Raw genomic sequence first — 19,158 nt, 5'->3', positions numbered from 1 at the left:
TGGTGAATCTGTGGAACTCTTTGCCGCAGAAGGCTGTGGAGGCCAAATCACTGAGTGTCTTTAAGACAGAGATAGATAGGTTCTTGATTAATAAGGCGATCAGAGGTTACAGGAAGAAGGCAGGAGAATGGCATGGCACAGTGGTTAGCACTGCTGCCTCGCAGCTCCAGGGACCCGAGTTAGCACTTCTGCCCGACAGCACCAGGGATCTGGGTTAACACTGCTGTCTCACAGTGCCAGGGATCCAGGTTAACACTGCTGTCTCACAGTGCCAGGGAGCCGGTTAACACTGCTGTCTCACAGTGCCAGGGATCCGGGTTAACACTGCTGTCTCACAGTGCCAGGGAGCCGGTTAACACTGCTGTCTCACAGTGCCAGGGATCCGGGTTAACACTGCTGTCTCACAGAGCCAGGGACCCGGGTTAACACTGTTGTCTCACAGTGCCAGGGAGCCGGTTAACACTGCTGTCTCACAGTGTCAGAGACCCGGGTTAGCACTGTTGTCTCACAGTGCCAGAGACCCGGGTTAGCATTGTTGTCTCACAGTGCCATGGATCCGGGTTAACACTGCTGCCTCACAGTGCCAGAGATCCGGGTTAGCACTGTTGTCTCACAGTGCTAGGGACCCGGGTTAGCACTGCTGTCTCACAGCGCCAGGGTCTTGGATTCAATTCTGGCCTCAGGCCTCTGTCTGTGCGGAGTCTGCATGTTCTCCCCGTGTCTGCATGGGTTTCCTCCCACAGTCCAAGATGTGTAGGTTAGTTGGATTTGCCATACTAAATTTCCCCTTTGTGTCCAAAGGTTCGCTGGGCAGACAGGGCAAGAGTGGGGACTGGGGAGGTGGGGCGCTCTTTTAATGGTTCAGTGCAGACCCGATGGGCTGAATAGTCTCTTTCTGCGCGTAGGGATTCTATGATTCTATGAATGGGGATGAGAAACATATCCACCATGATTGAAAGCGGAGCAGACTTAATGGGCCGAATGGCCTAATTCTGCTCCTATGTCTTATGGAGCTGCTGTGTTCCATCTGGTGTGGTGGTAACTCTCACCGCTGTTAAGAAGGAAGGTCCAGGATTTTGACCCAACAAGACTGTACGAACGGCAAGATCATTCCAGGTAAACATACAAAGGAAATGGAAGCAGGAGGAGGCCATTCGGCCCTTCGAGCCTGCTCCGCCATTCATTATGATCATGGCTGATCATCAAGTTCAATACCCTGATCCCGCCTCCCCCCCCCACATCCCTGGATCCCTTTAGCCCCAAGAGCTGTATCTAATTCCTTCTTGAAATTACACAAAGTTTTGGTCTCAACTACTTTCTGTGGGAGTGAATTCCACAGATTCACCGCTCTCTGGGTGAAGACATTTCTCCTCACCTCAGTCCTAAAAGGTTTACCCTTATCTTCAAACTATGACCTCTCGTTCTGGACTCCCCCACCATCGGGAACATTCTTTCTGAATCTACCCTGACTAATCCTGTTAGAATTTTATAAGTTTCTATGAGATCCCCTCTCACTCTTCTAAACTCTAATGAATATAATCCTAACTCACTTAATCTCTCCTCATATGACAGTCCCGCCATCCCAGGAATCAGCCTGGCAGACGTTCGCTGTACTCCCTCCACAGCAAGAACATCCTTCCTCAGATAAGGACACAAAAACTGCCCACAATACTCCAGGTGTGGCCTCACAAATACCCTGTACAATTGCAGTAAAACATCCCTATTCCGATACTCAAATCCTCTCGCTATGAAGGCCAACATACCATTAGCCTTCTTTCCTGCCTGCTGTACCTGCGCGCTTACTTTCCGCGACTGATGTATAAGGACACTACGCAGACAGGGGGAGAACGTACAAACTCCACACAGTCACGCAAGACCGGAATTGAACACAGGTCGCTGGAGCTGTGAGGCAGCAATGCTAACCACTGTGCCACCGTGCTGCCCTGGTCCCTCTGCCCTAGACTCGTGGGCTGAATGACCTCCTCCTGATTGGTTAGGGGGATTGGCCATGATAAATTGCCTTTAGTGTCCAAAGAGGTTAGGTGGGGTTACTGGGTTATGAAATGAAATGAAAAAATGGGGATAGGGTGGAAGCATGGGCTTAAGTAGGGTGCTCTTTTCAAGAACCGGTGCAGACTCGATGGGCCGAATGGCATCCTTCTGCCTGTAAATTCTATGATTCTATGACTCCTTGTGCCCTCTGGTCCTAGACTCTCCCACAAGGGGAAATAACTTCTCAGCATCTACTCTGTCAGGTGTCTACGTGGGTCCTCCGGGTGCTCCATTTCCTTCCCCAGTCCATCGCTACAATGCTTAAGGAGGTCATTCAGCCCATCGTGTCTGCACCGATTCTCGTCAGGGACCTGGGTTCATGGGTGACTGTCTGAGTGGAGTTTGCACTTTCTCCCTGTGTCCACCTGGGTTTCCTGTGGGTCCTCCGGGTTTCCTCCCACAGTCTAAAGATCATAGAATCCCTACCGTGCAGGAAGCCATTCAGCCCATCGAGTCTGCACCGACCCTCTGAAAGTACACCCTACTTAGGCCCAATCCTCCACCCTATACATGTAACCCCACCTCGGGGCAATTTAGCACATCTAATCCACCTAACCTGCACATCTTTGAACTGGTCCAAGCTAATCAACCTCTCCTCATCGGAAAATATCTCCTTACCTGGGATCAATGTAGTGAACATTTAATAATAATAATAATAATCTTTATTAGTGTCACAAGTAGGCTTACATTAACACTGCAATGAAGTTACTGTGAAAAGCCCCTAGTCGCCACATTCCAGCACCTGTTCGGGTACACAGAGGGAGAATTCAGAATGTCCAATTCACCTAACAGCACGTCTCTCGGGACTTGTGGAAGGAAACCGGAGCACCCGGAGGAAACCCACACAGACACGGGGAGAACGTGCAGACTCCACACAGACAGTGACCCAGCGGGGAATCGAACCTGGGACCCTGGTCCTGTGAAGCAACAGTGCTAACCACTGTGCGGCCGTGCCCTTAGTTAAGGGGACCAAAGCTGTTCGTGGTCTAATTCGTGTTTTATATAGTTTGAGCGAGACTTCCATATTTTTACATTCCATTCCCGATTACCTGCTGAACTTGCAAACTCGCTGTTCAGATGTGCAGTTGGGTGGATTGGCCATGCTAAATTACCCATCAGTGTCCCAAAGGTTAGGTGGGGTTACTGGATTTTGGGGACAGGCTGAAGGCGTGGGCCTAGGTATAGTCAGAGTGTCAGTGCAGATTTGATGGGCTGAATGGCCTCCAGGTGCACTGTAGTGATTCTATCATTATCTCACAACAAAGGGTCACTCATTTAAGACAGAGGGGTGGGCTAGTCTGGGCTGGGGGGAAACAGGAATGGGCAGACGTTGTGGGAGGAATGGGTGGATCCTGTGGATGGCCTGGGCTCCACACCTATCCCCCCACCCCCCCGACCGTCCCCACCACCGTCACCCAAGGGATTCAATGGCACCGTGTGATGGAATTGCCAAGTCGCACGTAGGGGACAATGGAAAGTGCTACTGTGGGCAGGAGTCAGACATTTTCAAATGATGTGGAGCACCAGATCCCATCGCAGAGCGCGTTGTCATCATCATCATGGACCAGACCGGCTTTCACTGCCAACCCAGGGCCCCCACCGCGTAGTGCGGCAGGTATGTGTCATGGACGGAATCACAGGCGGTGGATGCTTGGGTGGGGGAGTGGGGGGGGAGAGTCAGGGGATATGGGGTGGGATGCGATTACCATGCCCCTGGCCAGTGCCCTCCCCCCCTCCCCTAATCAAAGTGTCCCAAGCACGTTGACCCTGGCGCACATGTCATGCGGCCTACCATGCCTGCCCGGGCTCCATGTCCTGCCCACCCTCGCTCTCCTCTGCATCCTCCTTGTCAGATGAAGCCTGGTGTTCATACTCCTCCTCCAGCACATCGTCCCTCAGCTGTGCGATGCTGTGGAGGACGCAGCAAGCTGTCATGATGCGGACAACTCTCCCAACCTGGAAGCCGAGAGTAAACAACCCAACCCTGTCCAACCTCTCTTCATAACTTAAATGTTCCATCCCAGCAACATCCTGGTGAATCTCCTCTGCACCCCCTCCAGTGCAATCACATCCTTCCTATAATGTGGCGACCAGAATTGCACACAGTGCTCCCGCTGTGGCCTCACCAATGTTCTGTACAACTCAATATAACCTCCTTGCTTCTGTATTCGAGGTCTCTTTGTTTCTCGGAAATGTGCCGTGTCAGGCCATTCATTGAATACCTCGTTGTCAAATTGCTCCTTTCAACGTGTCTCACTTCACACTTTTCAGGATTAAATTCCATCAGCCACTTTTCTGCCTATTTGACCATCCCGTCTGTATCTTCCTGTAACCCGGGACTCTCAGCCTCACTGTTAACCACCCGGCCAATCTTTGTGTCATCCGCAAACTTACTGATCCTTCCCCCCACATAGCCATCTATGTCGTTTATATAAATGACAGACAATAGGGGGCCCAGCACAGATCCCTGTGGTACCCCACTGGTCACTGGCTTCCAGTCACTAACGCAGCCGTCTGTCATCACCCTCTGTCTCCTACAGCTCAGCCAATTATGAATCCACTTTATCAGGTTCCCCTGTATCCCAGGTACATTTACCTTCTTTATAGGTCTCCCATGTGGGACCTTGTCAAAGGCTTTGCTGAAATCCATATAAACTACATCAACTGCACTACCCTCATCTACACACCTGGTCACGTGCTCAAAGAGTTCAACCAAATTTGTTAGGCATAACCTCCCTCTGACAAAGCCACGCTGTCTATTCCTGATATATATCTCTGAGTAAACTTGCCAGATATGATTTTCCCTTCATGAAACCTTGATCAGATTTTTAAAAAAATATCGCCGCAATCCCAGAGGTTTCTTTCCCCTTTGAGAGCTGAGCGCTGATGATTTAACCTGAGGGTCACCACACCTCAGGCAAGGGACAAGGTTGAGAAGGTGGGGACTTTGTGAATTACCTCAGCCAGTACAGGAATTGAACTTGCAATGTTGGCGATGCTTTGCATCAAGAACCAGCTGTCTAGACAACTGAACGAAACAACCTCCTCATGGATAATGACTTTTCAAATACACAATTATTCTCTCCCTCATAATCAATTTTAATATATTTCCAATAACTGAAGTTAGACTAACTGGCCTGTAGTTTCCTGCATTTTGCATCATTCCCTTTCTGACAACTAACCAATACTTAAAACACTTCCAGAATCCAAGGATTTCTGGAAAATGACGAGCAATGAATCTATGATCTCTGTCGCTACCTCTTTTCACATCCTGCAAACCAGCAGGACCACAAGACCATAGGACAAGGTTATTATCAACTTTTAACCCCTCTAATTAGCCTAAAACTAATTCCCTGGTGTTGGTAACTGTATTTAAAAATTTAAAAAAAAAATTTAGAGTACCCAATTCATTTTTTCCAATTAAGGGGCATTTTAGCATGGCCAATCCACCTCGCCTGCACATCTTTGGGTTGTGGGGGCGAAACCCACGCAAACACGGGAGAATGTGCAACCTCCACACGGACAGTGAACCAGAGCCGGGATCGAACCTGGGACCTTGGCGCCGTGAGGCGGCAGTGCTAACCCACTGAGCCACCGTGCTGCCGCTTGGTAACTGTATTTGATTCCTCCCCTATATTGTTTGCTATTCCTGGGATGCTGGTCGTATTCTCTACAGTAACGACCAGTGCAAAATTATCTATTTAACTCCTCTTCCATTTTCTTGCTCGCCATAATTATTTTCCCAGTTTCTTCAAGGGGCCAGATTGCAACTTTTCGAACAATAATTGATAGCAACATAAAATTACGGATGTCTTGTGCACGCTCCATCTTTTAGAGGGTCTTCATGATTTCTGAAGCACTTGCACTAATTCCTCGTACCTGTCTGTATGGCCAGCGTTGGATGCGGATTGTGGTCTGCTCACTCCGATACAAACAATATCATTCATTTCAATTTTGCCAATTGGTTCTGGACTCTTGTCTGTTTCATAGAAAAGAAGGGATCTGTCCAAAGAACACCATTGCTTCTGGAATTCTGCGAGAAAACAAATTGCAAAGGAAATGGTTTATTTGGAATTAAGCATTTGCTAAATAAAATATAATTTGTGCCCATAAAGATGTGAAAACATGACCTGCAGAGGGAGCCCTGAGCAAAGGAGGAAAGAGAAAAGGGACAGAAATCGAATACCAGCTTTGAATGTTGGAAGTTAAAAAAGAGACAAACTTACTTCCAAACCAGAATCTGGGGGTGATGTTTAATTTTGTGCAAACCCTTCCAAAATTTGAGGAAAGCGATGCAGAGGAATTCTTTACTTAATTTGAGAAGATAGCTAAGCAAATGAAATGGCCAAAATAAATTTGGACATTACTCTTCGAGCAGGTTGATAAGTAGATCTCATGACGCATCACTGTCAGAAGTGTATCTGTGGAGTGTGAGTGTTTATGAATTGGTTTCAGAGGCATGCAGGCAGAAATTTCGGAATGCAAGGAAACAGCCTAGACAGACCTATAATGAGTTCGAGAGGGTAGAAGAAAGGGGGCGTGAATCTCAGCTCCCGCGACTAAGTGCCCACGCTGTCGTGAACGGCGTCAAGTTTCACGACGGCGCGAAACGGCCCCGATCGCGATCGATTCAGAGCCCGAAAATGGGCTAGGAGCGGGGCCGCGAGGAACTCGGGGGGCGTGGCGCGAAAGCAGCATCGTAAGCGTGCGACGCCTGAATAACGCGGCGCTGCGCCATAAATGGCACGATCTGCGCACGGAAGGACCCAGGAGGAGGAGAAGGAGGAGAGATGGCTGGGCCCCGACGAGCCGCACCAAGGTTCCCGGACACGGACCTGGACACCCTCCTCGATGAGGTTGAAAGCCGAAGGGCCACCCTCTGCCCAAGGCGTGGGCATCGCCAGCCGTCCAGCACGGTGAGGCGCGGTTGGCGTGATGTTGGCACCGCTGTGAGTGCTGTGGGGCACAGCCCCCGGTCCGGGGAGCAGTGTCGGAAGCTGCACGACCTCACTCGGGCTGCCAGGGTAAGTGCCATGAGGGTGCCCCCGGGTCACAACCAACCCCACCCACCCCACCCCCCACCCCCCGTGCACGAGGGGGGGGAAGTGGGGTGGGGGGGTGGGTGGGGGGGGGGTTCCGGGTGCACAACGTTGTACTCGACCCACATGAGCACTGGGACCCCCCCCCTGGCGAGACGCCATGGCGTGGCTCCAACTGTCTCCCCACCCAGCATTAATATAGCCTATATCTGCACGCCCTGATAATACCCGCCTAACTGTGATGCTTTATCCAACCCCCCCCCCCCCGCAGGACAAGACAGCTCACAACCAGCGTGAGCGTGTGAGAACCGGAGGGGGTTCTCCTGTGCTGCACCCCCTAAACGTTCACGAGCAGAGGGCCCTGGATCTCGCTGGGGGATCCGCCCGGGAGGTCGCGACATGCCAGCTCGGAGGCACAGAAGCAAGTGAGAGAACCCTGCATGTCCCCCCCACCCCCAACCCATCATCCCCCCTCACACTCTGGCCACTGCACCCTCGATCCCCTCCCCCCTCACACTGGCCACTGCACCCTCAATCCCCTCCCCCCTCACACTGGCCACTGCACCCCCGATCCCCTCCCCCCTCACACTCTGGCCACTGCACCCTCGATCCCCTCCCCCCTCACACTGGCCACTGCACCCTCGATCCCCTCCCCCCTCACACTCTGGCCACTGCACCCCCGATCCCCTCCCCCCTCACACTGGCCACTGCACCCCCGATCCCCTCCCCCCTCACACTCTGGCCACTGCACCCTCGATCCCCTCCCCCCTCACACTGGCCACTGCACCCTCGATCCCCTCCCCCCTCACACTCTGGCCACTGCACCCCCGATCCCCTCCCCCCTCACACTCTGGCCACTGCACCCCCGATCCCCTCCCCCCTCACACTCTGGCCACTGCACCCCCGATCCCCTCCCCCCTCACACTCTGGCCACTGCACCCCCGATCCCCTCCCCCCTCACACTCTGGCCACTGCACCCTCGATCCCCTCCCCCCTCACACTGGCCACTGCACCCTCGATCCCCTCCCCCCTCACACTGGCCACTGCACCCTCGATCCCCTCCCCCCTCACACTGGCCACTGCACCCTCGATCCCCTCCCCCCTCACACTCTGGCCACTGCACCCCCGATCCCCTCCCCCCTCACACTCTGGCCACTGCACCCTCGATCCCCTCCCCCCTCACACTCTGGCCACTGCACCCTCGATCCCCTCCCCCCCTCACACACTGCCCCCACCACCACCATACACCCGGCCCAGCGTGTCTAACGAACCCCGTATCGTTGTGTTCCCCAGGGGCAGCCGCCGAACGTCCAGGGTCGTCTCGGCCAAGACACAGCCGACCATCTCCAACCTCAAGCGCACCCAGGGACGCACGGCAGAGGGTGGCAGTCGGTCGGACAGGAGGGCCATCCTCTCAGTCTGGGCCATCCTCTCAGTCTGGGACGCTGGAGGGGGACGCACATACGACGGACGGAGACAATACTGAGGGGCACAGGACGGACAGTGACGAGAGTGATGGCTGTGCATTGCCCGAAGGTAAGGCCACGAGCCACGACAGTGACGGGGACAGTGGACGGTGACGCACAGAGGACGGCCACACAGTCCACGGAATCACCTGGAGCGGAACATCACATGGGCCACATTCACCTTGCGCCGGGCCATGAGGGGGACCAGGACACACCAGACCTCCTAACGGACGATGACCTCGAGCTAGCGGCACTGCTGTCTCCCACTCCATCCACCATCACAGAGACACTCACCTCGGTTGGGCAGATAAGTGATGAGGCTCCCGGGTCACGGTCTGGTGCGCACCACACAGCCGAGCCGGTACAGCAGGTGGAGTTTGGAGCAGCCGAGGGGCTGGACGGTCGGAGGGCAGCCAGGCCCAGCAAACAGCTGCCGCCCAGACGGTTCCCGGGTTCCTGGATGTACTTGACGCACCCGGACAACCGATGCATGAGGACACCCAGGGACTGAATAACGGGATGAGGGCCATCTTCCAGGACCTGCACACGCAGTTGGAGGAGTCCACTCATGCCCAGGAGCAGGGAGTGGTGCCGCTCATCGCAGCCACCCAGGCCGACACCGCACAGGTGGCGTCCGCGGTGGAGGCAATGGGTGAAGGGGTTTCGGCCATTGGTCAGGTTCTGCAAGGCGTTGGGCTTAATGTGCACGCGTCATCCATGGCCAGGAGAGGGCTGCCCTCTCACAGGTAGCCATGCGCCAGAGCCAACACGACATTGCCGCCGCTCTCCGGGCCCTGGCTGAGTCTCACCATGCCATGGCCCAGTCCCAGCAGTCAGTCGTGGGGAGCATTGACCGCCTGGCACACGTGATGGATGGCATGGTGCACTCACAGGTTGAGATCGCACAGACCATGGCAGGAATGTCCCGCTGCAAGCCTCCAGGACTGACAGTGCCAGGGGTCGGTGGTGCGACGGGGCATGTCTCTGATCGCACCTCCGTCCCACTGTGAGGCCCGGGGGCCACCGGGCTCCCCGAGGGAGGAGGAGGTTCTGGGGCCCGTCCCGGTGCCTCCAGCAAGGGACGTCACGGAACACTCGGCCTCCCCCCGTTCCGTCCCTGGCGCATCTGGTGGGCAGCGGGCAGGACAGAGTGGCACCACGCCATCCAGCAGGCCCGCAGAGCAGCCTGGCCTATCAAAGCCGGGCCGCCCCAGGAAACGCGTGCCGTAGGGGAGCCATGTCGCAGGACGTGATTCTCAGCAGTCCGTCTCCACTCCTGCTGTACCATTCGGGAACACACCCAGACGTAGTGGTAGGGCCCGTAAGGCAAAGAAGTTAGGCACATAATACGTTGGCACAGGTGCAGGGCACAGTTTAGTTGTAGGGGGTAGGGCATCTGTCTGTGAAGGTCACAAATAAACTCACTGTTGCACTTAACTTGTAAGACTCTGTGCTATATCCGGTGTCGGGGAGCTCGTGAGGGTGACCGAGTGGCGCTGGGGTTAACGAGGGGTTCAACGTCGGTGCCTGATGTGCTGTCCCTTTCCCCCCTGCCTCCCAAAATCGGACACCGTAGTCCTCGGCACTCCAACGCCAGCCACCCCACACGGGCACGTGATGAAATATCCGTCACGAAGGCTGTGAGCACCGGAGTGCATTGTTCAGCTATAGCCATGAGTCAGACCTCGGCTGGCGAATCTGAGCTCACAGCTCATTGCAGAGCGGGCTGTCATCATTCAACATGGCACTGATCACACCCGCTTACCCAATCAGCACTGTGCAATCCCGTAGTGCCACAGTGGTACGGTGATGTGGAATTGTTGCCGTGAACGCGGTGCGGGGGTGCGGGGGAGGGGGGTGGGGGGTGCTGTGTGGCGCCCGTGTGCAGGACTGATGGTGCAAGTGGCAGTGTTCAGCGAATCCCACCCCCACAGTGCGTGAACCGTGCGGCCACCAACGCGTCGCGTGCCCGCTGTCCGCGGCGGTGCCGTCGCGCAGCCTCCTGGGCGTAACCAGCACCCGGGCAGTGTCTGCGTCCTGCACCCCTCCCCTCACCCTGATGCACACCATCCTCCTCCTCCTCCTCCCCGTCGTTTGCGTTGGCTCCGGTGCCGTCGGGTCCTCCCTCCGGCTCCTCCACCAGAGTATCTCCCCTCCGCATGGCAATGTTGTGCAGCGCACAGCAAACCACAACTATGCGACCGACCCTGTCGGGCCGGTACTGCAGGGCCCCTCCGGAGCGGTCCAGGCATCTGAATCGCATCTTCAGCAGCCCGAAGCACCGCCCCACCACACCCCTGGTTGCTGCATGGGCCTCGTTGTATAGGCTCTCCGCGTTGGTGTGAGGCCTCCGTATTGGCGTCATCAGCCATGACCTCAATGGATAGCCCTTGTCGCCCAGCAACCAGCCCCTCAGCCGGGGGGGGGGGGGGGGGGGGGGGGCATCCATCGAACATTGCGGCGATGAACGACTGTGCCAGAATGTAGGCGTCATGCGCCCCCACGGGGTACTTTGCACACACGTGCATGATCTTCATGTGAGGGTCGCACACCACCTGAATGTTCATGGAGTATGCAACTTCCTGGTCATGAACACTTCCCTGCTGTCTACAGGTGGGCGCATGGGGACGTGCACACCATCGATGACACCCTGGACCATCGGTATCCCGGCCACCTTGGCGAATCCACGTGCCCGTGCTTCCTGCTGTGCTCGGTCCTCGGGGAATTTTGTGTACCTGTCCGCGATGGCGTCGGTGACGGCCCTGATGCACCTGTGGACCGATGCCTGTGAGATCCCGGGTAGGTCCCCGCTCGGCGCCTGGAAGGAACCGGTAGCGTAAAAGTTTAGGGCCAGTCTATACGGAGACTGGTATAGCGTGTCCTCCTCCCATTCCACCTGGTGCGAGGTGCGCCACGAGCTGGCATATATGTGCGACCGTCTCCCTGCTGAACCGTAGTCTCCTCCTGCATGTGATGTCTGGTAGGGCCTCGAACGGCATTCTGTCACGGTACACCCTCGGCCTTGCTGGACGTCTGTGCCCGCTTCCTGTGCATTCCTCGCCGTCGGGGGGTCAATGTTCCCCTCGGCATCCCCCTGGACATTCCGGGCCTGAGCGCCTGCGGCCTGCGCGGCGACGACGGGCCACTCCGCGGCCATCCCCTCTGCTGCACCGGCGACCGCTGCGTCTGCAGCCACTGTGGGCCGTCCGACTCTACGCTGCCGGAATGCAAACTCCAGAGCTGCGGCTCCAACCACGGCAGTGAACATCGCTGTCTGATTGGCATACATGGTGACCTGCAGGAGGGTGGTGGGGGGCAGAGAAACAACATGCTACACGGAGGTTCTTCCACACCTCGCCAGCCGGGCTGCATGGGATCCCTGTGTGCCCCGGTGGCCTGGTCACCCTGCAGACACGGAGCGAGCCTAACATCTGGTCACTATCTGCGTCCAATGGTCACTTCACACCGGCCTCCTCACCAGTGTGCCACTCGCCTGTGCCCATCAGCCACACGCACCCTGCGGCCGTCACCGTCCTGCCATATCAGGGCGGCTGACATGTGGCATTCGCGGATGGACAACACCCTCCACACTCTCCTCACCCCTCTCCCACCTCCACTCCCTCCCTCATCCCCTCTCCCACTTCCACTCCCTCCATCCCCTCTTCCACCTCCACTCCCTCCCCCACCCCCCCTCCCACCCCCACCCACCCCCCATTGGCCGCAGCGTTCTCGGGGAAGCCGACCCGGTCTGCAGGAGCTCAGGAACAGTCCGCTCCCCTCCTCACTGCTCAGCGTCAGCCAGCACGACTGGCTGACGACTTTATTTACCAGGTGTGAACGGCGACGACATGAACTGGGGTCACGCTGTTGGGACTTCAGCCCATCCGGGCCGGAGAATAGCGGGGGTAGCGGAGAATCGACATTTTGGGTGTCTCGGGCGATTCTCCGGCCTGCGCCGCGTGGAACTCGACGGGGCCGATCTTGCCGCTTGGGTGAATCGCGGGAGGGCGTCGGACCGGCGTCGCGGAGAAAACTGGCACGGCAGGCAATTCTCCCAACCGGCGCGGGAGCGGAGAATCGCGCCCAGTAATTTTGACTGTTGGATATGGGCATTAAAGATAGAGACAACCTCCGAAACGCTGAGAGAAGTAATTCTTGTTCGATCCCAGTCAGTGTGACTCCTGGACTGGAAACTCCTAAATAGAACCCAACTCAGAAAGCTGCAACATTTTACTTTAAGAAAACATTATGGAACAGAGATGAAGGGCTGCTAATTCATTTTTAACAACAAGAAACCAAAAACATTTATTAAATATGAAAAGTTTGATGATAATACAATCTTGAAATGTATCCAGCTTTCAAATCAACACCCCATTTCCAATTCCCCTTTCAGGCTTCCTTTGGCTTCAATGCGAAACTCCGAGACCCAGCCCCCGATAGCCACAATTATTTTAAATATTTTATATTGTTTACAGTATAGTTACAAAGTAGGCAGGTAGAGTTTAAGACAGGATGGTTTTTGTTGGGAAATACTTCTATAAAGCTGATGGAACTGTGTGTTTATAAATTGAAAATGCCTTGAATAAAAATTGTTTTTCAAAAATGAATGATGGTTTAGCACATTCGGGACAATTGGCCCAAGTTCTGGAAATCACGAGTTAGCAGCAGCTTGGGTTGAGATGAGAAATTATAAAGACAAGGGGCGGGATTCTCCGACCCCCCACCGGGTCGGAGAATCGCCGGGGGCTGGCGTGAATCCCGCCCCTGCCGGTTGCCGAATTCTCCGGCACCGGATATTCGGCGGGGGTGGGAATCGTGCTGCGCCGGATGGTGGGCCCCCCCCGGCGATTCTCCGGCCCGCGATGGGCTGAAGTCCCGCTGCTGGAATGCCTGACCCGCTGGCGAGAATCAAACCACCTCTCTTACTGGCGGGACAAGGCGGCGCGGGCGGGCTCCGGGGTCCTGGGGGGGAGCGGGGCGATCTGGTCCCGGGGGGTGCCCCCACAGTGGCCTGGCCCGCGATCTGGGCCCACCACTCTTTTCCTTCCGCCTTCGCCATGGTCTCCAGTATGGCGGAGGCGGAAGAGACCCCTTCCACTGCGCATGCGCGGGGATGCCGTGAGCGGCCGCTGACGCATATGCCGCACGGAAAATAATTTCCGCGCCAGCTGGCGGGGCACCAAAGGCCTTTTCCGCCAGCTGGCGGGGCAGAAATCAGTCCGGCGCGGGCCTAGCCCCTCAAGGTGAGGGCTCGGCCCCATAAGATGGGGGAATTCCGTACCTTAGGGGCGGCGCGATGCCGGACTGATTCACGCCGTTTTTGGCGCCGGTCGGCGGACATCGCGCCGATTGCGGAGAATCCCGCCCCAGGAATCACTTGTCGGAGTGATGTACAGGCCCCTGATTTGTAACTGCAGAGTTGGTATGTAAGAAGAGATAATGGTAGCTTGTCAGAAAGGTAATGCAATAATCATGGGGGATATTAATCTGCATATAGATTGGAGACAAATCAGATGGGCAAAGAAGTGTAAATTAAGAGTTCAAAGAATATATTTGGGATAGTTTCTCAGAACAGTGTTCTGGAGCCAACCAGACCTGTCATTGTGCAACGAGACTGGATAACCTGACATTTATCCACATTATACTGCACCTGCCATGCATTTGTCCACTCACCCTGGAAGGGCTAATGCAGGTAGGGAATATACAGTGAATGGTAGAACCCTCAAGAGTATTGAAAGTCAGAAAGATCTAGGTGTACAGGTCCACAGGTCACTGAAAGGGGCAACACAGGTGGAGAAGGTAGTCAAGAAGGCATACGGCATGCTTGCCTTCATTGGCCGGGGCATTGAGTATAAGAATTGGCAAGTCATGTTGCAGCTGTATAGAACCTTAGTTAGGCCACACTTGGAGTATAGTGTTCAATTCTGGTCGCCACACTACCAGAAGGATGTGGAGGCTTTAGAGAGGGTGCAGAAGAGATTTACCAGAATGTTGCCTGGTATGGAGGGCATTAGCTGTGAGGAGCGGTTGAATAAACTCGGTTTGTTCTCACTGGAATGCCGGAGGTTGAGGGGCGACCTGATAGAGGTCTACAAAATTCTGAGGGGCATAGACAGAGTGGATAGTCAGAGGCTTTTCCCCAGGGTAGAGGGGTCAATTACTAGGAGGCCTAGGTTTAAGGTGCGAGGGGCAAGGTTTAGAGTAGATGTACGAGGCAAGTTTTTTACACAGAAGGTAGTGGGTGCCTGGAACTCGCTACCGGAGGAGGTGGTGGAAGCAGGGACGATAGGGACATTTAAGGGGCATCTTGACAAATACATGAATAGGATGGGAATAGAGGGATACGGACCCAGGAAGTGTAGAAGATTGTAGTTTAGTCGGGCAGCATGGTCGGCACGGGCTTGGAGGGCCGAAGGGCCTGTTCCTGTGCTGTACATTTCTTTGTTCACTCAGCCTGTCCAAATCCCACTAAAACATCTCTGCATCCTCCTCACAGCTCATCCTCCCACCCAACTTTGTATCATCTGCAAGTTTGGAGATAATGGACGGGATTCTCCCGCAATTGGCGGGGTGGCCCGTACCGGCGCCAAGAGCGGCGTGAACCACTCTGGTGCTGGGCCGCCCGGAAGTTGCGGAATCCTCTGCACTTCCGGGGGCTAGGCCGGCGCTGGAGGGGTTGGCGCTGTGCAAACCGCGCCGAAGGGCCGGCGCGAGTTGCCGCATGTGCAGGACTGCCGGCGTGTTTCCTTCACATGCGCAGGGGGTTTCTTCTCCGTGCCGGCCATGGCGGAGCCTTACAGAAGCCGGCGCGGAGTGTGAGTCATCCTGGTTAGCTGAGGTCTGTATAAAAGACAGACAGAAAGCGCACTCAATAAGCTTTGCGCAGGTGAAGGAGACCCAGCCTGAGTGACACACATCCAGAGTGGGAATTTGGAACTTGGTAATTTGGTGCAGTGAGGTAATTCGGTGCAGAGTGGGAGAAGGTGCTTTTTCCCTACTGTTTTGTTCTCTCTCTTTCTTCTGGCCTGTAACTTTTCATCTGCAGGGAGAGAACCAGAGAGCATCTGAGAACCTGGGAAGGTAAGTGTTTTTTATTTATTTTTATTTTTATTACCTTTTCAAATTGTGTGTGTGTGTGGGGGGGGGAACTGAAGTGACATCACAGTAAAGCTGTGACCTGACTGGCTGGTTGCGAATCTACACTACATTTAAAAATTAAGCATTGTTAAACTAATTAAACATAATTACTTAATTAGAATTTAGAGGAGTATCTAAGCCAGAGATCGGAGAGTACTGTATTAGCTTTCACATTTATAGTAGAAATCTAGTGCTAGAAAACATATAGTTAACATATAGGAAAGCGTCATCGATCGCAGTTATATAAATGTGGTCACACCCAAGGTGCAGGCAGAGAAATGGGTGACCACCAGAAGGGACAGGCAGTCAGTGCAGGAATCCCCTGTGGTTGTCCCCCTCTTGAACAGGTATACCCTTTGGATACTGTTGGGGGGGGGGGCGATAGCCTATCAGGGTAAAACAGCAGCAGCCAGAGCAGTGGCACCACGGCTGGCTCTGATGTTCAGCAGGGAGGGTCAAAGCGCAGAAGAGCAATAGTCATAGGGGACTCTATAGCCAGGGGCACAGATAGGCGCTTCTGTGGATGTGAAAGAGACTCCAGAATGGTATGTTGCCTCCCTGGTGCCAGGGTCCAGGATGGCTCCGAACGGGTAGCGGGCATCCTGAAGGGGGAGGGTAAACAGGCAGAGGTCGTTGTACATATTGGTACTAACGACAGAGGCAGGAAGGGGCATGAGGCCCTGCAGCAGGAGTTCAGGGAGCTAGGCAGAAAGTTAAAAGACAGGACCTCTAGTGTTGTAATCTCAGGATTACTCCCTGTGCCAAGTGCCAGTGAGGCTAGAAATAGGAAGATAGAGCAGCTAAACACGTGGCTAAACAGCTGGTGTAGGAGGGAGGGTTTCCGTTATCTGGACCACTGGGAGCTCTTCCGGGTCAGGTGTGTCCTATATAAGAAGGACGGGTTGCATCTAAACCGGAGAGGAATAAATATCCTGGCCGCGAGGTTTACTAGTGTCACACGGGAGGGTTTAAACTAGTATGACAGGGGGGTGGGTACCGGAGCAATAGGTCAGAAGGTGAGAGCATTGAGGGAGAACTAGGGAATAGGGCCTGTATGGCTCTGAGGAAGAGCAGGCAGGGAGATGTTGCTGAAAACAGTGGGACTGGTGGCCTGAAGTGCATCTGTTTTAATGTAAGAAGTATTACAGGTAAGGCAGATGAACTTAGAGCTTGGATTAGTACTTGGAACTATGATGTTGTTGCCATTACAGAGACCTGGTTGAGGGAAGGACAGGATTGGCAGCTAAACGTTCCAGGATTTTGATGTTTCAGGCGGGATAGAGGGGGATATAAAAGGGGTGGCGGAGTTGCGCTACTGGTTCGGGAGAATATCACAGCTGTACTACGGGAGGACACCTCAGAGGGCAGCGAGGCTATATGGGTAGAGATCAGGAATAAGAAGGGTGCAGTCACAATGTTGGGGGTTTACTACAGGCCTCCCAACAGCCAGCGGGAGATAGAGGAGCAGATAGGTAGACAGATTTTGGTAACGAGTAAAAACAACAGGGTTGTTGTGAGGGGAGACTTCAACTTCCCCAATATTGACTGGGACTCACTTAGTGCTAGGGGCTTAGACGGGGCAGAGTTTGTAAGGAGCATCCAGGAGGGCTTCTTAAAACAATATGTAGACAGTCCAACTAGGGAAGGGGCGGTACTGGACCTGGTATTGGGGAATACATAGAACATAGAAAATACAGCACAGAACAGGCCCTTCGGCCCACGATGTTGTGCCGAACCTTTGTCCTAGATTAATCATAGATTATCATTGAATTTACAGTGCAGAAGGAGGCCATTCGGCCCTTTGAGTCTGCACCAGCTCTTGGAAAGAGCACCCTACCCAAACTCAACACCTCCACCCAACACCAAGGGCAATTTGGACATTAAGGGCAATTTATCATTGGCCAATTCACCTAACCCGCACATCTTTGGACTGTGGGAGGAAACCGGAGCACCCGGAGGAAACCCACGCAGACACGGGGAGGACGTGCAGACTCCGCACAGACAATGACCCAAGCCGGAATCGAACCTGGGACCATGGATCTGTGAAGCAATTGTGCTATCCACAATGCTACCGTGCTGCCCTTAAGAACAAATAAATCTACACTATATCATTTTCCCGTAATCCATGTACCTATCCAACAGCTGCTTGAAGGTCCCTAATGTTTCTGACTCAACTACTTCCACAGGCAGTGCATTCCATGCCCCCACTACTCTCTGGGTAAAGAACCTACCTCTGATATCCCTCCTATATCTTCCACCTTTCACCTTGAATTTATGTCCCCTTGTAATGGTGTGTTCCACCTGGGGAAAAAGTCTCTGACTGTCTACTCTATCTATTCCCCTGATCATCTTATAAACCTCTATCAAGTCGCCCCTCATCCTTCTCCGCTCTAATGAGAAAAGGCCTAGCACCCTCAATCTTTCCTCGTAAGACCTACTCTCCATTCCAGGCAACATCCTGGTAAATCTTCTTTGCACCTTTTCCAGAGCTTCCACATCCTTCCTAAAATGAGGCGACCAGAACTGTACACAGTACTCCAAATGTGGCCTTACCAAAGTTTTGTACAGCTGCATCATCACCTCACGGCTCTTAAATTCAATCCCTCTGTTAATGAACGCGAGCACACCATAGGCCTTCTTTACAGCTCTATCCACTTGAGTGGCAACTTTCAAAGATGTATGAACATAGACCCCAAGGTCTCTCTGCTCCTCCACAATGCCAAGAACTCTACCGTTAACCCTGTATTCCGCATTCATATTTGTCCTTCCAAAATGGACAACCTCACACTTTTCAGGGTTAAACTCCATCTGCCACTTTTCAGCCCAGCTCTGCATCCTATCTATGTCTCTTTGCAGCCGACAACAGCCCTCCTTACTATCCACAACTCCACCAATCTTCGTATCGTCTGCAAATTTACTGATCCACCCTTCAACTCCCTCATCCAAGTCATTAATGAAAATCACAAACAGCAGAGGACCCAGAACTGATCCCTGCGGTACACCACTGGTAACTGGGATCCAGGCTGAATATTTGCCATCCACCACCACACTCTGACTTCTATCGGTTAGCCAGTTCGTTATCCAACTGGCCAAATTTCCCACTATCCCATGTCTCCTTACTTTGTGCAGAAGCCTACCATGGGGAACTTTATCAAATGCCTTACTAAAATCCATGTACACTACATCCACTGCTTTACCTTCATCCACATGCTTGGTCACCTCCTCAAAGAATTCAATAAGATTTGTAAGGCAAGACCTACCCCTCACAAATCCGTGCTGACTATCCCTAATCAAGCAGTGTCTTTCCAGATGCTCAGAAATCCTATCCTTCAGTACCCTTTCCATTACTTTGCCTACCACCGAAGTAAGACTAACTGGCCTGTAATTCCCAGGGTTATCCCTCGTTCCTTTTTTGAACAGGGGCACGACATTCGCCACTCTCCAATCCCCTGGTACCACCCCTG

At 53.9% G+C, this 19,158-nt stretch overlaps 1 protein-coding gene across 5 annotated transcripts in view; it reads right to left on the bottom strand.

Annotated features, from left to right (window-relative positions):
• Window positions 1-19,158, bottom strand: part of arap3 (ArfGAP with RhoGAP domain, ankyrin repeat and PH domain 3) — an 806,627-nt gene that overhangs the window by 287,011 nt on the left and 500,458 nt on the right. For all 5 annotated transcript variants that reach the window (XM_072512821.1, XM_072512820.1, XM_072512825.1 and 2 more), the window contains one exon: window positions 5,932-6,085. In XM_072512821.1, the coding sequence (XP_072368922.1) occupies window positions 5,932-6,085 (154 nt within the window). The remainder of the gene's footprint in view (window positions 1-5,931; window positions 6,086-19,158) is intronic.

This window comes from Scyliorhinus torazame, chromosome 7, assembly GCF_047496885.1.
Source record: "Scyliorhinus torazame isolate Kashiwa2021f chromosome 7, sScyTor2.1, whole genome shotgun sequence".
Taxonomy (NCBI): domain Eukaryota; kingdom Metazoa; phylum Chordata; class Chondrichthyes; order Carcharhiniformes; family Scyliorhinidae; genus Scyliorhinus; species Scyliorhinus torazame.
This window is presented reverse-complemented; position numbering and strand designations above follow the sequence as displayed.